The sequence below is a fragment of the Lynx canadensis genome, chromosome E1 (genome assembly GCF_007474595.2).
Source record: "Lynx canadensis isolate LIC74 chromosome E1, mLynCan4.pri.v2, whole genome shotgun sequence".
In the NCBI taxonomy this organism is placed as follows: Eukaryota; Metazoa; Chordata; class Mammalia; order Carnivora; family Felidae; genus Lynx; species Lynx canadensis.
In genome coordinates, this window is record NC_044316.2 from 58,322,802 (window position 1) to 58,343,988 (window position 21,187).

Below are 21,187 nucleotides of genomic sequence, written 5' to 3' on the forward strand. Positions count from 1 at the left end.
ACCCGCCTGGCGTCCTCTGTGCCCCCCCCGGGGACCGCCGCTGGCTCCACGGGGAGGTGGGCACTGTCCAGGGTGCTGTGCGCCGGGGCTGGAGGCTGCTGGGGGAGACCCGGGTGCGGACCCCTGCGGGGCTACACCCGGGGCTCGGCGAGCCCCGCCCCGCGTGCAGCGGCAGGCGGCGCCTTCCCCTTGGCCGGGCGCCGGGTCCACTGGGGGGCGCCATAGGAGGGGGCATTCGGGCCGCACCCTCTGGCGGGCGGACGCGGCGGGGGGGGGTGGGGCCCGGACGTCAGAACGGGACCCGGCGGCGGTGGCCTGGGCGCGGGGGGCGCTGTAGGTGCGAGCGGGCGCGGGGATGCGGGGCGCGGGGCCGACGAAAGTGCGGGGATGCGGGGCGCGGGGCCGTGGGTCTGGGTCGCGGCGCCTGCGTGCTGCGCGCCGTCGCCTCCGGGCTGCCTCTTCCTGCGGCGCCGGGTTTCGGTTTTCGCCTCCGGCTCCGGGGTGCGGACCCCGCCCCCGAGCCGCGCCTCCCCCGGAGCGGAATCCTTGGCTTTCTCCGGTGGCCGCCACGGAGCGGTGTTGTTACCAAAGGGTGTCCCTACGTGGTCTCCACAGTCACTTTTAGGAGAACGGCGTCCCCGTCCCCGTAACCGCCGCGGCCCAGAGCGCAGCGTCCTTCCGGGTTTCTAGGACTGCCGCCGCCAGGGTCCCCGGGCCAGGATGGGCACCTCGGCCGTGACGGCCTCCAGGGTCGCCAGGTGGCCGCGGGGAGGCCAGAGGAGGAGGGAGCGCAGAGATGGGAGGCCAGCCGCCCCTGCCCTGCTCCTGCCCTGCCCTGCCCCCACGACCCCACCCTACCCCCCTACCCCCGCCGCCCCTGCCCCCCAAACCCCGCCGCCAGGCTTTGTTTAGTGGCGGTTGCGGGGGATGGGCTTTGAGTTTGGCGCAGTTCTGAAGTTGGGGAAGAGGAAGGGGAAGGACGGAAGCTCTAGGAGAGTGGCGTCCGGGGCCTGGGTTCTCATTTCTGCCCTCAGGCCCTTGGTGCCGGCGGCAAACAATAGGACGCTTCAGGGTGGGTTTCAGTGCCCTACTGTGACATTCCTGGCCTGTGGGGAGGCAGAGCCTGGCCGAGGAGGACGACTCTGGGTAGAGGCCAGCGCCATGGGGAGTCACTGAAAGTCTTGGAGTGAGAGCCCAGACCAGGAGGGTGGTCGCTTCCGGGCCACGTAGGGGTCAGGGGCCAGGTGGGGGCAGGGCCCGGCTGTGGCAGGCTGGGCCCGGCTGTGAACCTGCCTCACATGGGTCCTAGCCCTGCCTTCCCCCGGAGAGCTCACTAGGGAGTGGAGAGCAGGCCAAGTCTGGGGGAGGCAGGGGCGGGCAGCAGGGTCAGGGCCCGGAGGACACAGCCTGCCCACCTGCCTGTTGTTAGGCATCCTGACGGCTACCCGGGTCAGCCCGGGGCTGCCCGTGCAGGCTGGTCGCTTGGTGGGTTCTGACTCAGCCGGTGTCGGCTGGCGTTTCTTCAGTGCCGTTTGCCTCACCTAACTCTCACGTCACCTGTGAGTCAGGTGCTTTTGTCCCCGAGCCCCTTGTCCCGAGCACACCGTGGGCATCCTCAGAGTCTTATTTCTGGGTTTTGCACGTGCTGTGTCCCTGCCTGGAACCATCCCCCCTCTGCCCACACCCAGTTCTCAGATGTCCCAGCCCCATCTCAGCCGGGGTCGGGGGTGGGGGGGGCGCACAGTTCTCGACTCACTGAGCGATGGAGAGCCCAGGAGGGGTGAGCCTGGCTGGGGCGGTAGAAAGGGAACGGAGTGCCGCGCCAATGGTGGGGGAGGGGGTGAGACCCTCGGGGCTGGAGGGTGTGGGGGGAGGGAGTGGGGAGGGCTTAGTGGGGAATCAGGCTAAGGATGGGTTTCGATTGAGCTCATTGAGCCGAGGAACTTCTGGGTGCTTTAATTTCCCTTTCCCTGAAAATGAAACCGAAGCAGGGCTGGTCACATGACGGGTGGCTCAATATATAGTCAGCTGCCTTGGGACCCTTCCTTTTCCTTCCAGACCTGCCTGAGCTTGCCGGCCTGGAGAAGACCCGTCCCGGGAGGAATGGAGTGTCTTTCGTGCGGGCATGTCTCCAAAGAGGATGCCCCCAAGTTCTGCAGCGAGTGTGGACACAGGCTGCTCCCTGCAGCCCCCGTGGCAGGTAAGGGCCAAGCAGGGGCGGTGGGCTGGCCCAGGCTCCGTCCCCCGTCCCCCGGCTGACGTGGAAACCGCGCCGGCAGGCAGCAGCTCAGGCGGGCAGCAGGGGGTCTTCTGTGGCCAAAGAACTCTTAGCGGAAGAAGCACAGTTGTGAAAAGAGCAGTTTCATCTGCTCCTTTGCTGGAAGCTTCTGTTGCTCTTAAAACTTTCAATTTCATTCTTGGAGAGGAGAACTCGAGGGTTCTCCGCCCCCTCGCGAATGGGAAGTGTCGGGGGCTGAGCTGAGGGGTCGTAGCGGATTTCAGGGGATGCTGTGGAAGCGGTGTCCCGGGTGCTGGGGTGGGGTGAGGGGTCCCCGCAGCCTGGGCAGGCAGTCTCCTTCCCGGGGAGGGGTGGCGGGTCGGTGCATGAAAGGGGACCCGTGTCTGGTGGCCCTCACTCACCCATGGTCAGGTTGGTCATTAACTGTCTTGGCGTCCGGGACTTCCGAATGACTCCCCTTCCCTTCTTAGGCATTCTGGGACCACAGGACTTTTGCACTCTCTGTTCCCTCCGCTTGGAACATACCTGTTCTCCGAGGACAGCACCATGACCCCCCTCACCTCCCTTCAGTCTTTGCTCCTCTGTCCCTCTGTCTCCTACCTGGAAGCCACTCTGGCCGCCCAGGGAAAAACGGCCCCTCCCCCTCCCCCACAGCCGAATTACCCTTTCTTCATCCGGCCTGCTTGCCCTCCTAGCATTTGGACCACGGCAGCCGGCGGCTCCGGAGGGGACCTTTGTTCTCTGTTAGCTGCTTTTCTCCAAGTCCCTTGCACACAGTAGGTGCTGAATTAATACTTCGGGGGCCAAAGAAAGTTCTCTAGAAGACCATGTGTGTTTTCTTTCTTTTTTTAAAAAAAGTTTTATTTATTTAAGTGATCTCTGCACCCAGCGTGGGGCTTGAACTCACAACCCCAAGATTAAGAGTCTGGGTGCTGTACCGACAGAAACCAGCCAGGCACACCAGCCTTGTGTGTTTTCTAAATACGAGGGTTGTGTGTGTGTGTGTGTGTGTGTGTGTGTGTCCGTAAATGCTATCAATACCAGCCTTCTTGCTCTCCGACCTTTGGTAACCTGCCAAAGTGCGCTGTGTGTAGGGGTGAGGCGATTTCTTCCCTGAAACAACAGCCTTGGTACAAAGTGCTCACGTCACAGATGCTTTTATTGGACCGTAAGAGGGTCAAAGATGGCTGCTGCCATTGCTGTCAATTTCTGTTTGATTTTCTGTGCTGCAGCCCTGGAGGGAGGAAGTCTGGCACCAGGGGTCTGTCTTTGCCTGTGGAACCCACGGGGCTTGACTCATGCATTCGGGCCTCAGTGTCCTCTCTCGTTATTGATCCCTGGCTGTCCGGGTGTGGAACGGCCAGCATAGCTGAGCTCCTGGTGTCTGGCTGGAATTCCCACCTGCCAGGGCTCCCCATCCCTGGCCATTAGTAACGCACCTGGATGGAGACCTTGTGTGTGTGTGTGTGGGGGGGGGGGTGTCTTTGGGACCCCAGAGATTTAAAAAACCCCAAAAACCAAAATCAGAGCTTTTGGTTAAATTCAGGGAGCCTGGCGCTGTGCCAAGTGTTGAGGGCGCAGCTATCATAAATTCCATCTTACAGACGCCAAGAGTGAAGCCGAGGGAGGTCAAGTATCTTGCCTACAGTCCCACGGCTAGCAACTAGCAGAGACGGGGTGGGATGGGGTCCCGGATTTGGATCCAGGCCGGGCGGCTCCGGAGCTCGTGCCCTGGAGGAGGAGGGCAGGTGGTGGGCGGGGGGGGGGGGGGGGGGGGCTGTGTCTCGCTCTGCTGTCATCCCAGCCAGGCTGGGCACATGTGCAGCCCGGGGCCCGGCTGGTGTTCGTTTCTCAACGCCCGGGGTTCCTTTTCTTTCCGCCTTAGAAGAGTGGAGAGGTGGACCCAAAATGCGCAGCTTATTAGGGTAAAACTAGTAGGAGAGCTCTCTTTATTGAGAGGGAACATTGGGAAGAGAACGCCCGCTAACCACGGGCCAGGAAGGGTCTTTGTGTTATAAGGTCCTGATCGCCCCGCTTCCCTTCCCCTGGGGTCCTTCTCAGGTTCTACCCCCCTTGGCGGATAGCTCCAGGGGGTGTCCCTTCCTGATTGGCTCCTTTCCGTTGTGTGAGGGGTGGCCTATGGTATCCGGTATCCGTTCTTGTAGGAAGTACATTTTATGGTCTACTTGAGGTCAAGTCTTTTGTCAAATTCCTAAGGGGACCCTGAGGGGGAGTAGGTGGGGGGGTTTGCTGTGGTCCCGATGCTCCCAGCATTCTTCTACAATATGTTGTTTTTCTCCACCCAGGGGCCTCGGGTCCTAACCTTTCCCTCTTTGCCTCTTTTCTTCTATCTTTTCCCATCGTACAGGCACTGGCCGTAATGGGGTCAGGGGTCAGGGGTCAGGGTGAGGCAGGGGTTGAGTGTGGGCCTCAGGCTTCAAATGAGTTACTGAACCGGTTAAGGCAGGGGAATTCCCTGACGGACAGGCAAAGAGAAGGAGTCACAGGTGCCTCCTGGTGACCCACCGCTTAGGGAAAACGCGCTTTGCGCCTCTCGGGGTCTCCATGGAAGCCAACTGTACCTCTGCCGCATCTCGTTTTGCGTGAGGGGCTTCAGAGTGCTGCCCAGGGCATCCGACGTGACTGCCAACAGAGCAGGGGAAACGGAAGTTCTGGGTGAGAACCTGGGTGTGCAGCCTTTTTACAGAATGCCGTGAAGTCCGCCTGTGGTCACCAGGCAGGGCCCTGCCATCCCGGCCGGCAGGGAGAGCAGTGCAAAGCCCCCAGCCTCCGAAATGCTGGCACTGCTGGCGGTTCCGCTGGCCGGTCTGTGAACCATGGTGCCGGTCACATGGGTGGCCCTCCCTGCTGCTGGCGGGGAGCGGGGCCGGGCCCTGGTCACTCAGGAGGGACACACAGGAGGATGGGACTCTGCCCACCGGGTCCCCAAGGGCCTGGGGTCTGAGGAGCAACACCCTCCCACCCGCCCCAAGCACATCGCTTCCTGCTTCCTGCTTCCCGGCCCTCTCTTGCTCCCTCACACACTGGCTGTGCCTCTCTATTTACAGGAAAACAAAACTGAAACCAAGATGCAGAGGGCTTGGCTGGAGCTCCGGAGGGACATCTTCTCCATTCAGCCGCTCATGGGCCCTCCAGCCTGCCCAGCCCTTGAGCTCGGGGCACTCCAGACCTGGGGCTTGGGGACCCCGGGGGGCTGCGACAGGGCCGGTCCCTCGGGAGCCCGATCGCAGCCTGGAGAGGTGGTGTGGCTGTTCAGAGGTGCTGAGTATAATTTGCTATGGGGTTCGAGAGCAAACCATCAAAGAAAGAATTCTCGAGACCTTTTTTGGTATGAAAAGGTGGTTTTATTGAGGGCACGGGACAGGACCCCCTGGGCAGAAAGAGCTGCATTGGGGTAGTGCAGAGCCATTGAGTATATACTTAACGCGGAGGAGTAGAGACAAAGGAAGTTCCCAAAGGGACTTTCATATGTTAAAGAGGTCTCTGGATCCTGGAGGCCTGGCTGTTGTCAAGCTAAGGCGGTTTTTTCCCTGTAGCAGAACTTTAACATTAAGACAGTTGGGAGTTCCTGGAGGAAGGTCAGACTTGGCTGGTCTCAAATATTTGTCAACGGGCCGCAGATTATAGGGAAATTTAATTTTGTCTACATTTCTTTTGCCTTTGTTCCCCACATCACTGCACACCTGGGTCCTGGGGGAGACGGGCCGGGGGCGGGGGTGGGGCGGGGCGGGGCGGGGGCACATGCAGAAGTATGGATGGGGAGAGAGTCCCAGCCCATCCTGGGCAGAGGGTGGCCACCTTTGCCAGGGGTAATGTTGGGCCAGTCCGAGGGTGGGGGGGGAGGGCCAAGTGTACCCAGGGGACCCAGGTGGGACTTCTTCCTGGCACCCACCCATCCTACTTTCCGTCTCTGCGAATGGGACCCCCCCCCCCGCCCCCGATTCCCCCCTCCCCGCCCCGAACCTCATGCCTTACTGCTTTAGCCTTCGGGGCAAGGAGACCGCTGCAGCCACTGTTTTCAGGCTGAGGCAGGGGCCGGGGTTGCTGGGGGTCCCGGGCCAGCGGCTGGCCAGCCCAGGGTTGCACGCGCTGCACCCCCAGACCTGTTTCTGGGGCACTCGCTAGGAGCCAGCGTGGGTGATTGATTCAGGTTGAGCTAATTTTGCAACATTTTGTTGGGGCAGTGACTGGGGGCTGCCCGCCCGCCAGGCCCCTGCTTTCTTCCCCCTGTTCATGTGCTAATCGGCCATTGACCTGCTGTGGGGATCTGAAGGGGAGTTCAGACCCACTTAGCTCTCTGGATCCTAGAAGGTTTTCTTACCGGCAGGCTTGCCTTTTGTAGGGGCGCCAGGGGCCCCGCGGGGTGGGCGGGAGGCCATGCTGCCCAGCACGCAAGCAGGCTGCAGGGGTGGGGGATGGGAATTTGGGCTCATTGAGCTAAAATGTCCTGCAGGCGAGGACCCTGGCCCCAGTGCCAGCCCCCGGGCCTGTCCCAGCTTCTGTGGGGTTCAAACCCTGCATTCCCATTTGCCACCTGCGGTGGGGGGGGGGGGGGGCCCAGCTCTGTGCTTCCATTTTTTGCATCCAGCTAGGAAAAGCACATGCCCGGCATGGTGGCTGTGAGCACATCACGGCTTGGCCCCACCAAGTGCCAGTTAAGGTGTCCCCTTACTGAATCCGGCTCCTTTTTATCGTGACGGTAGAGATAACAGGTGCCGGTGTGCAAGACCTTCGGAGTGAAGGAGGGGGTGACATCTTGAAGCCCCTTACCTTCCCCCAGTCTTTTTTTTTTTAATTTTTTTTTTAACATTTATTTATTTATTTTGAGACAGAGAGAGACAGAGCATGAACAGGGGAGGGGCATAGAGAGAGGGAGACACAGAATCTGAAACAGGCTCCGGGCTCTGAGCTGTCAGCACAGAGCCTGACGCGGGGCTCGAACTCACGGACCGTGAGATCATGACCTGAGCTGAAGTTGGACACTTAACCGACCGAGCCACCCAGGCGCCCCCCCCCCCAGTCTTTTTTTTAAAAAATTTTTTAATGTTTATTTCTGAGAGAGAGAGAGAGAGAGACAGACTGCGAGTGGGGGAGGGGCAGAAAGAGGGGGACACAGAACCGGAAGGGGAGGTGTTGGGAGACCCTGGGTCCGGCCGGGGAGCGGGGCTGGGAATGGGGCACTTGCCCCTGAGAAGGGGGGGGGGGGAGTGGCACATTCTGACTTAGAAACAGGAGGACCAGGCCACCCTGCCCGTGCTGACATCTGGAAAAGCTGGGCGCTCAGAATGCGTCGCTGCTTCCTTGGGGCTGGGGCTGGGGCCGGGGTCCTGGGTCCCTCGTGCCCACCGAGAGCAGAAAAGGTGCCCAGGGAAAGCGTACGATGGGGGAGAGGGATGATGTGTCCACAGTGTCCGGGGAAGATTCCGAGTTTCCCTCCGTGACTTCCCTTGCTTTCCCCGAGATTTGACCCGTGTGCGTGTCCCTTTGTAGATCCCAAGAACAGCAGCCTCCAGGCGACGCCGGCCCGAGAGGGAGAAATGGCCCCAGAGGGAGAAACCCCCAGAGGGAGAAACGGAGTACGGACAGGAGCTGAGGGAGGACGGCGGCCCTTTCTTGTCCCCGGGCTCAAATCACGTGCAGCAGGAAAATCTAGACGAGCCCCCTTCCGACGTCTCCGGGACCGTGCCAAGAGTGAGTGTGCCCCGTCCCCGGTTGGGTGGGCGTGGGAGGGCCGCTTCCCACCGCCTGGCCTGGAAGCCGCTCGCTGCTGTGGCTGCCTCGGTGGCCGAACGAGGGCCCCTGTCCTTACCCGTACTGCTGTGCGGCGGCCCCCACAGGGTCCTCCCCCGCCCGCCCGCTGGTGGCCGCCCTCCTCTGGGCCTTCTGCACGGTCTCTGGGTCCCCGTCCCTCCGGGGTCGCCACCTGCCTTCTCCTCCCGCCAGACCCGGCCGCCGTGTCTGCCAGCGGAGACGGGGTCTGGGCGCCTGAGCCCCTGCCCCGTGGCTGTCCGGCTCCTCCCGGGGCCTCTTCCCGGTGATGGTGCGGGTTTGGAGGTGTCTCAGAGCCACGGGGACAGGCGGGCACTCAGGAGGGACACTCCTCCCCACCCAGGTGGGGGCTGCTGCCGGGTGTCCTTCCGTCTCCCCTGCAGGGGTCAGGCCCCAAGAGTGTCTTGCGACAGGTTCAGGGAGAGTGACGGGAGAGAGCTCCCCGTGTTGGAGTCCACACCCCGCGGGCCCGGGGATTCCTGCCGGCCTCTGAGAGAGGGGGGCTGTCTTTCTGTGTCTGGGTCGGGGCTGGGCTCCTGCCTGTTCCTCGGTTATTCCTCGTAGTGGTCAGGCCAGGGCGGCAGTGTGTGTGTGTGTGTGTGTGTGTGTGTGTGTGTGGCTGGTGTGTATCATGTGATGTGTGTGTGTGACAGCGTGTGTCCTTCCCTTTGGCAAGCTGTGGTCCGGAGTAGGATGTGGGACGTTGGAGGTTCGGCACCGAGGAGCGCACGTGCAGCTCTGTGAGTGAAAACGGTGCCGAGTCCAGAAGGACTGTTTTGTTTTTCTTTTAATTTTTAAATTTATGTTTGAGAGAAAGTGTGAGCAGGGGAGGGGCAGAGAGAGAAAGACATAGCCTCTGAAGCAGGCTCCAGGCTCCGAGCCGTCAGCACAGAGCCCGACGTGGGGCTCGAACCCACGAACTGGGAGATCATGACCTGAGCCGAAGTCGGACGTTCAACCGACTGAGCCACCCGGGCGCCCCTGGGTTTTCTTTTTTAACAGAGTGAGCTTAAGGCTGTTTTGGGAACAAAAATGGGCGAGAATAACCAAGAATACTGTGAAAAAGAAAAGTCCTGAGTGGGACTTACTGTACTAAATCAAACTAAATCAAACAACTAAATCAAACTAAATTCAGCAAAACGGAATTCAGGGGGGTGATCTCTGTGACAGAAGAGGCAGCTCTGAGTCAGAACCTGGTACCGGTGAGAGCAGTTGGGGAAGAGATACATAAACAGTGATCTGATCTCTGAAGACGGAAAGGTTTTCCAGTAATTAAAGCAAGAGAAAAGTGTACAAACAAAAGATGGGTATCTTTGACTCCAGAAAGGTCTCCAAAGAACTAAAAACCTCATAGGAGTGGTAAGCACAAAGGGCAAACAACCTAGGAAAAAATAGAGATATTTGTATTTACATAAAATATTTTTAGCGAAGGATGAGTTGCCTCAATATGTCAAAAGCTCTCAGAAATGAAGAAGAAAACAGTAAACAACCCAATAGAAAGGAGTGGGCCAACAAGAGATTCTAGTCCAGAACTGAGAAGATCCTAAATACATAAACGTCCGACCTCTGAACTCCAACGCTGAGAATGAAAAGAACTGCAGGCTTTTATATGAAACTTATCCAAGTCAAGAATTGGTTTAAAGTGGGCGTTTGCAGAGATGGGACAGAGTTCTCCCTGCACCTGAGGTAACGGGGTGGGACCACCCAGCAACACAGGGTCCTTCGACCTCCTCTTCTTCTCTGACTTCATCATAAGAAAAGAACCCCAGAAAGCCACCTGAAGGGTCAGGATAGGGTTTGATCACAGCCCGAGTCTCGAATGGCCCAAATCCCGGAACCCGCCTGAATATCCCACCATGGGAGGCCATTTGTCTCGTCCTTACGGCGGAATGGACCGCGGCCTCCCAACTGCTACTTTCCCGAAGATTAAAGATGTGGGGAAACTCTCGCAATCACATTAGATAACTAACTAACCCAATAGAAAGATCGGTACCGGCAAGAATGGCAGAGAAGGGGACTCCCGTGGGCCTGTCCCTCCAGAGAAACACCAACAAAAATTGAGCAGAAGTGTAAGAATAAGCTTGATTGGACCTTTGGAAGGTCTCAGTAACGGTGGTGCCTTCGCCCCGGAGACAGCTTTGTTTGCGGGCTTGGAACTCAGCCTTGACCTCCCCGGTCCCCGCATAGGGTGCCTGATGGCATCCCCACGTGGGGTGTCCGATGGTGGGGGCCTGTGTCCTGACAGAGGGTGGGGGTTCCCGAGGAATCAGGTCTGTGTTGACCTCTGGGGTGCCCTGAAGGCACCTGGGATATGTAGGGCTGTTCCTGGACCACCTTCAGGTGAATGTGGGAGCTCCCTGCTGGGGGGTGGGGGGCCCTGCGGAGGGGAGGGGGGGAGGCACTGCTCGGAGAGCATGAGGTTCCTTTCGGGGGAGGTGAAAATGCCCAGGACGAGATAGTGGGGTGCTCGCACCTCGAGCACTAAAAGCCACCGGACGGTGCACCTGAAAATGATCCATTGCATGCTACGTGACCTTCACCTGAGCGTAAAGCTCTGTATGGTATTGTTGCAGGAGGGGATTAAAAAAGCCTAAATGCGCAAGTTCCCCCGCCGCGAAGGGAAGCCAGAGTGAAGCGAGCAGGCAGACGCTGGCGGGGTTGTCTGGCGATTCACTCACCGGGCTTCGTGCTCGTACCCGCCCTGTGGCGACCCTACGTAACCCCACGGTCGGGAAGCGGCGTGCGTGTGGTGGAGAACAGGCCTGTGTGTGCAGCCGGGTGTGCTCACGGGGGGGGGGGGGGGGAGACTCCGCCCGGGGACCAAGGGACAAGCCCCCAGCTAGACAGGAGCCCCCTGGCCGGCCTCAGCCCAGCCACCGAGGGAGTGAGTCCTTCACGCAGCCGCCACGGGGTGGGCGTGCGGGCTGGGGGGGTGTTGCGGTTAATGGGGACGGTGTGGGGCTCCCACCACACTGTCAGCTGGGGTGACCGTCTCAGCCTGGCCTTTCCTTTGGTGGCCCTTTGTTGCAGACTAACTGGGGGCTTTTGCTGGTTCTCCCTTCATTCCTAGAGGTTGTTGGATGGTTCTCTCCCTGGGGTAGCTTCCCCTGGCTAGGAGAGGAGGAGGAGGGAGAGGGAGGGGGGGCGGAGGGGGGAGGAGGAGGGGTTATCAGAGCCAGGCTGAGTTGGGTTGAAGGTGCCTCCCTCCCACAGCTTCCTGCTGTGAGGTGATGGAGGCCTCCTGGACTTTTGGAGCTGCCCGAAGTGGGCTTTGGTCCCCAGGGGCCATCTGCGTGCTCCGATCCGTCTCCCCTGTGGGTCCCGTTCCAGGTACCCCTTGCGGAAATAGCCCTGCTTTTCCACACGATCCCCTGCCTTCCCCAGCCCTTGGTCCAGAAGCTCTTGGCCCAGAAGCTCTTGGCCTTGTTCCCTCGTCCCTCCTCCTGCGTGTGGTGCCCGGCAGCCCCAGGCCCCCTGTGCCCTGGGCAGGGCTGAGGCCAGGCTGTCTTCCTGGGGAGAAGGAGGGGGCTGGGGGGAGGGGAGACGGGCGCTCTCTGGTCAGTGCCAGCTGGCTGGCCCTCACCAGAGGGCGGCCCCGCCTAGGCCCGAGCCTGTGGTCTTCCTGCCCTGTCTGAAGGGGGTCGTGTCTCAACAGGGAGTTGCCTCAGAGGTTTGTGTAGATGCGGCCGGCAGCACATCCGATGAGCGGGAGGCTGTTAATCACCCTCCCAGCAAAAGAAGAAAAAGGACGCCACCCTGCGTGGGGTCGCTGACACGTTCTCTGCAGACCCCGAGCAGGTACAGGCATGCTTCGTTTCTTACAAATGCCGGGTTTGTGGCGACCCTGTGCCGAGCAGGCCCGTCGGCGTCCTTGTTCCATAGCGTTTGTTCGCTCGGTGTCTCTGGGTCACGTTTTGGTGATTCTCGAACGGGTTCAGACCTTGCCGTTATTCTGATTGTTACAGTGACCTGTGGATCAGTGACTGTGACTCGCTGAGGCTCAGGTGATGGTTAGCATTCTTTAGCAATAGAGTATTTTAAACGAATGCACGCACGTTGACTTTTTGGACATGATGCCGTTGCACACTCAGAAGCCGGCGTAGCGTGCGTATAGATGTTTCAGGCACTGGGAAACCAGAAAAATCTGTCCGGCTCGCTTTATGGAGGTACTTGATTTATCCTGGGAGTCCGGAGCCAGACTCGGACTATCGTCGAGTCTATGCAGTAGGTCCACGCAATAGCGATGCCTTTCGGTTTTGGCTCTTGTGGCTGAGGACGTTTGGCGGACATTCAAGTTTTAGCTTCCTCGTGTGCCCCCCACCCCTCCAGTTCTTCCGTCCGCCGTCTTATTTCTTGTGAAACCAACCATCTGCTTGCACGTGGGGGACACTCACCTGGCGAAACCTCCGTAAGCCATACGAGATTCTTTTCATGGGAAAGAGCGGGAGGGCGGGAGGGCCCGGGCCCGGGCCCGGGGGTGGGGGTGGGGGGTGGTCTAGGCCCAGCTGCCGCCGACGCCTGAGGTTATAGGCTCACGCTCGGAACCCCAGGGGTCAAGTGGAGGCCCTGCTGAATTAGTTTCTGGATCCTGGGAGTTAAAATCCCGCCTTTGTTCATTTTCTACAGCATTTTGGGAGTCTTGCAGGATTGTCTAATGTGAAAAGGGAAACTAGCTGATGTATGCAACGAAAGCATTTTTGCTTACGAGGAAAAGCAGCGAGGATTCATACGCTGAAGAGTGACGTTTGTGGGGTTTATTTTAGGTATTACTTCTTTGCAGAGAGCGTTAACTCTTTTCCTGAGTGAGATGACCACTGTCGGGGAGGAAGAGTTTTCCTCTGCCCTTCTACGTTCCTTGGCTGGGCTGCGGATCAAATTGGCATGAGACGGGTTAAGGGGAGAAGGTCGGAGAGAATTTGCACAGCACAGATACCTCCTGCGTACACGGGAGAGACCTGGGAAAATGGGGTGACAACCCACAGTGGCCAAAGCCATCACCTCGAATGCCCCCCGCGGGAGATGTTGGGGTGGGAGGGTCAGTTGTGGGAGTTCATCAGGAAAAGCGCCGTGAATAAGTTGAGGGTGTTGTGCAGATTTAAAGCCAGCCTTCTCCACTGACGAGTTTCTAGGGAATTGAGTCACTCCCCTGTTCCTGGTGATGAGGGAGACACCCTTACTCGGGAACTTTCCTTTTACGTGGAAACAGCTCTCACAAAAGGGTCATTTCTCCTCGGTTTTCACGGCTTCTCCCAGCTTCGTAAAAATAACCAGCTTAAAGTATAATCAATATGCCAAAGAGGCATATTTGCAGGTGGCAAAATTCGCTCGCCTACGTCATTGATGAATTTAACAAAACTTTATTGCCCAGTAGATACTAGGTACCAGGTGTCGGTGGAAGGCTTGCAAAGCAGGCGTGGTCTTTGCCTGGAAGGTTTAGGTCTGTGAAGTCACTGCTGAAACACTTTCTAAAGACAGTGACTTCAAGGGGCGCCTGGCTGGCTCAGTCGGTAGAGTACCCAACTCTTGATCTTGGGGTTGTGAGTTCGAGCCCCACGTTGGGAGTAGCGGTTACTTAAAAATAAAATCTTGAGGGGAGGCTGGGTGGCTCAGTCGGTTAAGCATCTGACTCTTGATTTCGGCTCGAGATTGAGCCCCGAGTCGGATTCTGCACTGAGAACACAGAGCCTGTTTGGGAGTCTCTCTCTCTCTCTCTCTCTCTCTCAAAAATAAATAAACTTAAAAAAATATAAAATCTTTAAATACAGTGACATCGATACAGGGCCTGGAGAGTTGCCTAGACGGAAAATAACAGCAGAGGGAGAGCTCGCTTGTGATAGCCACAAAATCAGGAAAACCCGCAAAATAACATTTCCTTGAGAGGGAAAGCAATAGTTTTAAGATCATAAAGATGTCCTCAGATCTAGCCACTGCATTAACCAATTAACGTGCAAAACTAGTGTTTTTCAGTCCATCTGGAGTATAAATCGGTGAGAAGATCTATAAAGAATATAGAAAAAGAGAACAATAATGGGAGATTTGACCTAATGTCTCTCAAGCTATAAAACCTTCTAATGGAGTGACTGAGACCCGTCAGCGATGACGGACACACGTGTGTGTGTGTGTGTGTGTGTGTGTGTGTGTGTGTGTAACAGCTCAGCACGTGATCAGAGCACCATGATAAATGAGAGAGTTACAGTAGGTGTGTTTGAACCACGGGCTGTTTGGAAACCAGATCCCCCGGTCATATTACACATTAAAATATACCAGTCGGGGCGCCTGGGTGGCTCAGTCGGTTGAGCACTGATTGGACTCTTGATTTCGGCTCAGGTCATGATCTCACGGTTGTGAGATTGAGCCCCGACTCCAGCTGAGCACGGAGCCTGCCTGAGATTCTCTCTCTCCCTCCCTGTGCCCACCTCCCCTCCAGAAAACAATATATCAGAGCAACTCCGTGTTTTAATGGAAAACGACACCCTAAACGTTCTAGAAAATATAGGTTAACTACTAGTAAAATTATACAAATGTTTCTCAGCCTCGTTAAAAAAACCCACAGATGCTAATATGGCAGTAAAAATGTTCATAGATTCTGAGTCAGAGAAGACCATCCATCTATTAAATGTAAAAGCCATGGGGCGCCTGGGTGGCGCAGTCGGTTAAGTGTCCGACTTCAGCCAGGTCACGATCTCGCGGTCCGGGAGTTCGAGCCCCGCGTCGGGCTCTGGGCTGATGGCTCAGAGCCTGGAGCCTGTTTCCGATTCTGTGTCTCCCTCTCTCTCTGCCCCTCCCCCGTTCATGCTCTGTCTCTCTCTGTCCCAAAATAAATAAAAACGTTGAAAAAAAAAATTAAAAAAAAAATAAATGTAAAAGCCAACGGCCAGAAAGCTTTGTGGCCTCTGATGAAGGGTCGACCGCTGGGGCACCTGACCAACTTCCAGGAAATGAGAGGACAGCAGCGAACAACCGGCAGGTGAAGGACTTAAAAGGCAGTTTACGAGAGGCAGGCGATCTAAGCCCGGGAAGATGCTCAGCCTGAGGAGAGTACAGGGCGGGGGCTGCAACCCTGCCCGCCCTCGCCCCCCCACCCCCACCCCCACACAACTGTGCCCTCCAGGCCCTTCCGGCTCTGCAGGACCATCTGCCTTCGCTGTGGCCATGCTTCCTTATGAAATATGTTAAGCTTCAGGACTTCAGCTGCCTAAGTGTAAAGATCAAATGGGCTTTGTCCAGTGACTCATGAATCAGGCAGTTTCCCATCCAACAGGAAGGAGCTCCAAAGGGCCGTACAGAGAGGAAGGTTTTTAAAGGCAGGGACGGGTAGAAACGTGGAAGGTTTTCCAAAGGCAGGAACGGGGTGGAAAAGAAAATTATTAGTGAAGAGCGAGTTGTTTCGAGGCACAGCTGCCCTCCTACTGGGAACAGAAGGGTCCGCTGGGCAGATCACGTCGCTAGGGCTGACCAGGTGATTCCAGGTTGAGTGGTTGGTGAAAGGTTACCTTCCTGGAGGCTAAAACTGCGGTTAGCGGGCGCCTGGCTGGCCTCGTCGGTTCGAGCATGCGACTCAACCTCTGCATCTTGAGTTCGAGTTCCACGTCGGGCATACAGCCTACTTTTAAAAAAGCTGCAATCAGGTTGGGTTTGCTGATGGGGAACTTAGCACAAGGGACTCCATTTTAGGCTTGTGGTTTCTTTTCTAATACTTCCTTGCTGACAGCACCCCTCCTTCTAGAAGGCAGGCCTGATTCGGGTGCCCTGGGGACCCTTCCCATGGAAGGTCAGATGTCTCCTGCCACCTTCTATGATGCCCGGAGGGTTGGCCGCCTGCCACAGTGGGGTCCTCCTGTCCCGTGCCACAGCGCAGCAGTCTGGAGCCCTGAGGATTCTGTGGCCTGAGTGTTCGCAGGAGAGCCTGACCGCTTACGGGACAAAGGCTGCTAGAACATTGATTACCTGGACCGACTTTAGGCTTTTGTAAGACAGAAACAACCAAATTCAACGTTTGATTATTTTAACTATTAGAAGTCTTTTGGTTGCAGATAACTGGACACCCAGCTCGGGTGAATTACCACGATAAGAGGAATTTGTCACTAACACAACTGGGAAACCCTCAGGTCGGTCTGCAGGCAAGGCTTGATCCAGGCACCTTGGTGTTCCTCTCCAGGTCCAGGTGTCGCCTTCCTGATGTCAGTTTCCTCCTTAGCGTCTCAGCAGCTGCCGCTAGCCCTCTAGACCTTTCTACTGTGTCGTGGCTTCCACAGTCATCCACCTACGATACAGTGTGCAGGGGTGAGAGGACGCCTCCTTTAGTGGCCTCTACAGAAGCGGGAGGAAGTGTCCCCGTCCCAGGGGAGACTTTCATCAAACCTCACCGGCTCCGGTGGGGTTAGGCGCCCATCGCTGTGGCCAGGGTGATGGGTTGGCCCCGGGAGCTGGAGTCGAGGCGATTCCTATTTGCGCCCGATGGCTGAGAACGGGGAGATTCAGGGACTATTTCCCAGAGGAGGAGGAGGAGTGGGAGAAGGCAGCTGGCCACACACAGGGTTGCCACGGTGGCCCCAGCCTCTGCTGTGTGTGTGGAAAGAGCCACGGTCACTGCAGCACTGGGGGGGGACCTTGCACGTGCTGGCCACCTCTCTGCGATTCTTGACCTGCTTTGTCCCATCCGGGCCTCACAGTGACCCTGTGATGTAGGGGTGCCTGTCCCCTGCGTTTTACAGATGGGGAAACTGAGGCACACCATGGCTGAGTAACCCACACGGGGTCACCTGGCCAGCCCGGTGTGTGTGGTGAGCTGTGTGGGAACTGAGGCGGCCCCCACCCACCCACCGCATCCCCGTCGTGGCCCCCCAGGAGGCACCAGGCAGCTTGAGGGGGAGGGATGGTTCGATCGTGTCCCCGTGGGTTCAGAACAGATCCAGTCAGACTTCCTCAGCAAATCCAGGCGGCCCGTGGTTCCTGCGGGGAGAGGTCGTGCCACCCGTGCCCGTCGCCCGACACCTCTGTGTCCCCCTCGGTGGTCCCTGAGAAGGTCCCTTTGGCAGTCGGCCAGCTTGTAGTTGAGAGGCTGGTGCTTTGTCCCCACGGCACCATTGGCTGGGGGTGGGTTGGGCTTTGGTTCAGCCTGACCTTTCTGGTCCCCGTCCCAGACCCTGTCCTCCTCTTGTAGAGGCGCCCCCCTCCCTGCCCACCGGCACGTATGCCTCAGTTTAGAAGGTCTGTGTCCTCACCCTGCTGGAGCTGGCAGGAGACGGCGGGACGGGCTCCTGCAGAAAACAGCCCTGGCAGGGCCGGCTTCTGAGAAGGAAGTGTGAGGCCAGCGGGGAAAGGGGACGCTGTTGTCTGAATTCCTAATTCCTCCCCGAGTCAGCCCAGGCTGGGGCTGGACTCCAACATCTCAGCCTTCTATCCGATTAGTGGGGCTCATCCCGGGTCCCCACTGCACTGCCCCCACCTGTCGCCCCCACACCCCACCGTGGTGCCTCTCCAGGGTCCCCAGCAGCAACCCCCCACCCCGTGTAACCTTGATCCAGCATTTGGGTGAGTGGACAGGGGCCGGGGTCCCCGCAGACCCTGCCCCCCTCTGTGCTGTGTGTCTGGGAGGTTTGTGGTTTGTTTGTTGGAGAAATAAATGGGTGCGGGTTGTAACATCAGAGGTGCATTTTGATAAAAAGAAAAAAAAACCTCCAAGAATCAGCAAACTAATTTTTTTTCTAGTTAATTCTCTTTGGGCAGGAGTGGGAGTAGCCTTTGTGTGTGCGCTAAGGGCTGGCGTGGTATAGTTTTTGAATCGAGGTGCACCCGTGCAGCCTGGCGACGCCCTCCGCATCCAGAGACAGAACATTCCAGGCCCCGGAAGGCTTCTTAGCATCCCCTACTGGTCAGAAAACTTCAAAAAATGTTTTCATTAAATGTTAATCCCACAACAGAGGACATTTATGACGCAGACGCAGGGCTCACAAGGTGAACCCTCACCCCCACCATCCACTTAAGCATGGAAATCAGAACTATTGGGGTCTCCTCCCCGCTGCCCCCAGCCCACTCCCCACACCCAGAGGTCGTGACCCATGCCCTCGACTTCGGTCTGCTGTGTGTGTGTTCCCAGTCCGAGGAGTGTTAAGGTACATGTTCCTGACTGTTACGGTCTTTAGTTTTGCCTTGAGGCAAATATCCGTATCCACAACACGTAAAACCACAGGCCACGACAACTAGGAACACAGACGGATAAAACCTCGATTTCTGCCAAGGGAGCGGTTTAGATTTTAGCCTGAGCCGTGTTGTCTTTGGCGTGCTGGTCCCCCAACTGTGGAGCCGTGGACGGCTGCCTGGTACACACCCACCCCTCAGATGTCTGTTAAGAGAACCAGAAGTCACCTGTACAAAGTATACATCTTGTTCTAGAAGGATTTGAAGCAGTTCATAAAAAGCCCAATAAAATAAGAATACGAAAAGGAGCAAACAAGGTAAAGCGGGGGAAAGACACGTTGCAAATCAGAAAAGTCAAAACCCACTGTAGGATACGAGCGGACCCCGGCTTCGGGCTGAGGGGTGTGGGGTCCCGAGGGTCCCATGCGGGAGAGACACCGGTCGGCTGCAGAGAAACGCAGGAGGCTTCCCGAGGAATGTGTTTAATGAAACAGAAATGTTCCGGCACCTGCAGTGGGCCAGGAATTCTAGACACTGCAGGTGTGGCCGTGGGCAAACAGAGGCTTACATTCTGGAGTGGGAGAAAATGAATGGGCGTCTAGTGACCGGAGGCCACGGTCTGGGAGGGCTCGCTTTCCTACAGAGGGTGTCAGGGACGTGGGGCACGGCATTGGAAGAGGGAGGTATCTGCAGGAGGGCCCAGCAAGGAGGCGTCAGGACCAATCTGTGCTGGGATTTATTTAACTGATGGAGATGCTGAGTCACAAGAGGAGGGGCCTTGCGGGGCAGGGAAGCTCCTGGGTGGTCAGGAGGTGGAGTAATGATAGGGAAGGCACATTTGAGCAAGTCTAGGATTGGCTAGTCCGAATAGTCCTGGTGAACTCTGGGCTGTAGGGTGTCTCTAGTCCTTGGGAACCCGGCCCTGGGGTGATTTAGGGCCGAGGAGTAGTGGCTGAGGGAGGTGAGTCGGGGTGTGGGCTCTGGGTTGATTAGTTTGCCTACGGGAGGGAGTCTTCTGCCCCCTCTGGGAATGAGCTAGCCCTGGGAGGGGTGGTCGCCAGGACTGGCAAGGCCCCTAAACTGTCAAAGCATCATAAGCTACAGAGAAGAAAAAAACAGGATTCGTACCGGAGGCCAGAGCGGGACAAGCCCAGGATGAGGCGGGCAGGCAGTGAGCGGAGGTCCCCCGGCCACGCTTCGACTTTGATTCTGGGTGAGAGGTTTCTGGCCACTCGCAGACGGTACGGGCCTGGGGACTCTTTGTGGGACGGACGAAGCCATCTTGGTGGGCTTTGTGTCTCTCTGACTCGGCCCGCACCGTCTCCTCCAGGAAGCCTTCCGGGCTAGGGACCCCCTCTGAGATCCCGGGCCCTCGAGCGCCTCTGTCTTTGGCGTTTTCCACAGGCTCAAACGGTCAGTAGTCTGTCGCTCTTACTAACCCACTGGCTTCGCGGGGGAGGAATGCGTCCTGCTGTCTCGTTCCTTGTGCCTGGCACCGGGTTCTTTCCAGGTTCCTCGATCAGTCAGTGTGCAGCTCGGCTGAAGCAAGCCTCGAGCTGAGTCGGAGAAGATTCCGCAGAGGGCCGTGGGCCACGTGTCTGTGCAGGCTGCCTTCTGCCGAATCAGTGGGTCTCGGCCCGGCCGGGGTTCGAACCCTCGGGAGGCCTAGTGGTGATGCTGCGGCCAGGGCCCGGTCAGAGCAGAGCTGGTCTGCTGCTTCCAGCAGCCCCCCCGCCCTGCAGCGGCTCCTTGGAGATGCAGAGTCTTCCCAGGTCCCCCGCACCTGCCCGGTCACCGTCTGCACATTAGCAAGCATTCGAGTGCTCCGTGGGCCCTGGGACGCTGGAGAAGTCATCACCTTCAGTGACCTCTCTAAAGCCTCTTTCTCACCCCACGAGGTAGTTGGGTGTCTGTGGTCAGACAGGCCAGGAAATCTCGCTCCGGGGAGGCCCCATGTGTCCTGCTGGCTGTAGGCGCACCTGCAGGAGGTTAGGATTCGTGGAGAAAACACAGGCCCTGACCCAGGACGAGGCCGCCCCACCCCATGTGCAAACAAACCCCACCTTCCCTCACTGTCAACGGGGACTCTTCCAGGGCGTATGGGCGGGTGGGGAGTCCCGGGTCCACAGCGGGTTTCAGGGGATTTACGGGCCACTGGCACTTAGTGAACCGACCAGTATTCATTTGCTCCAGAGCTAACCCTAACCCTAACCCCGCGAGCCGTTTCTGATGGCGAGGTTAGGGTCTCCGGCCGCTGAGCAAGCATCTCCGGGCAGGACGTGGCTCTTGACGCTCCTGTTTTCTGTGCCGTCTTTTTCTCTCTCTCTCAGCGTCATGTATGAAACACATGCGACCTAGGAGTGCAATTCGTGGAGGCCCACGCTTTGTAACGTTCAAAGACCACCCTTTAGGGGCGCCTGGGGGGCTCAGTCCCTTAAACGTCCGACTCTTGGTTTCCGCTCAGGTCATGATCTCACAGTTCGTGAGTTCGAGCCCCAAGTCGGGCTCCTCGCTGACAGTGCGGAACCTGCTTGGGATTCCCCCTCCCCTCTGCCCCTCTCCCACTCCTGCTCTCTCTCCCTCAAAATAAACAAACCTAAAAAAACCCAAAAAACAAAAACAGACCACACTTCCAGGGATGATGTCCCATCGGAAGGAATTCTGTGTGAGCTTCTCAGCTGTGACTTGGCAGAATGACTTGTGTGGCCAGCACTGCCTGGCCTCCTGCCCTCAGCGCTGCCCACCACCCCCGTCCATATGCGTCTCTGTTTCAGTCTTTCCAAGATGAAGAAGGGGCAGATTTAACAGGTACAAGGGGAGTTTGGTCGGGCGAAGCTTTGAATGCTTGAGGACATTGAGAGAAAATGGGAGGAAAACGTTGGGAGAGCATAGTGACCCCAGGAACTAAAACCAGCGTCTTTTTCTGTTCAGAGAAAAAGGACAGAAAAGGAGTAAGAGAAAGAAACAGAACGGTTCCACTTCCATGGGGCTGGACTCCTTGGCGGAGGACTCCTCGTG

General features: G+C 57.7%; 1 protein-coding gene across 1 annotated transcript in view; it reads left to right on the forward strand.

Moving 5' to 3' along the window:
- The first annotated feature begins 298 nt into the window (after window positions 1–298).
- RNF213 (ring finger protein 213) overlaps window positions 299–21,187 on the forward strand; it is a 105,188-nt gene continuing 84,299 nt past the window's right edge. The window contains 8 exon segments of the mRNA XM_030297021.2: window positions 299–337; window positions 2,059–2,200; window positions 7,751–7,803; window positions 7,805–7,951; window positions 11,685–11,772; window positions 11,775–11,827; window positions 15,883–15,889; window positions 21,109–21,186. Coding sequence (XP_030152881.1) covers window positions 2,104–2,200; window positions 7,751–7,803; window positions 7,805–7,951; window positions 11,685–11,772; window positions 11,775–11,827; window positions 15,883–15,889; window positions 21,109–21,186 — 523 coding nt within the window. The 5' untranslated portion in view covers window positions 299–337; window positions 2,059–2,103.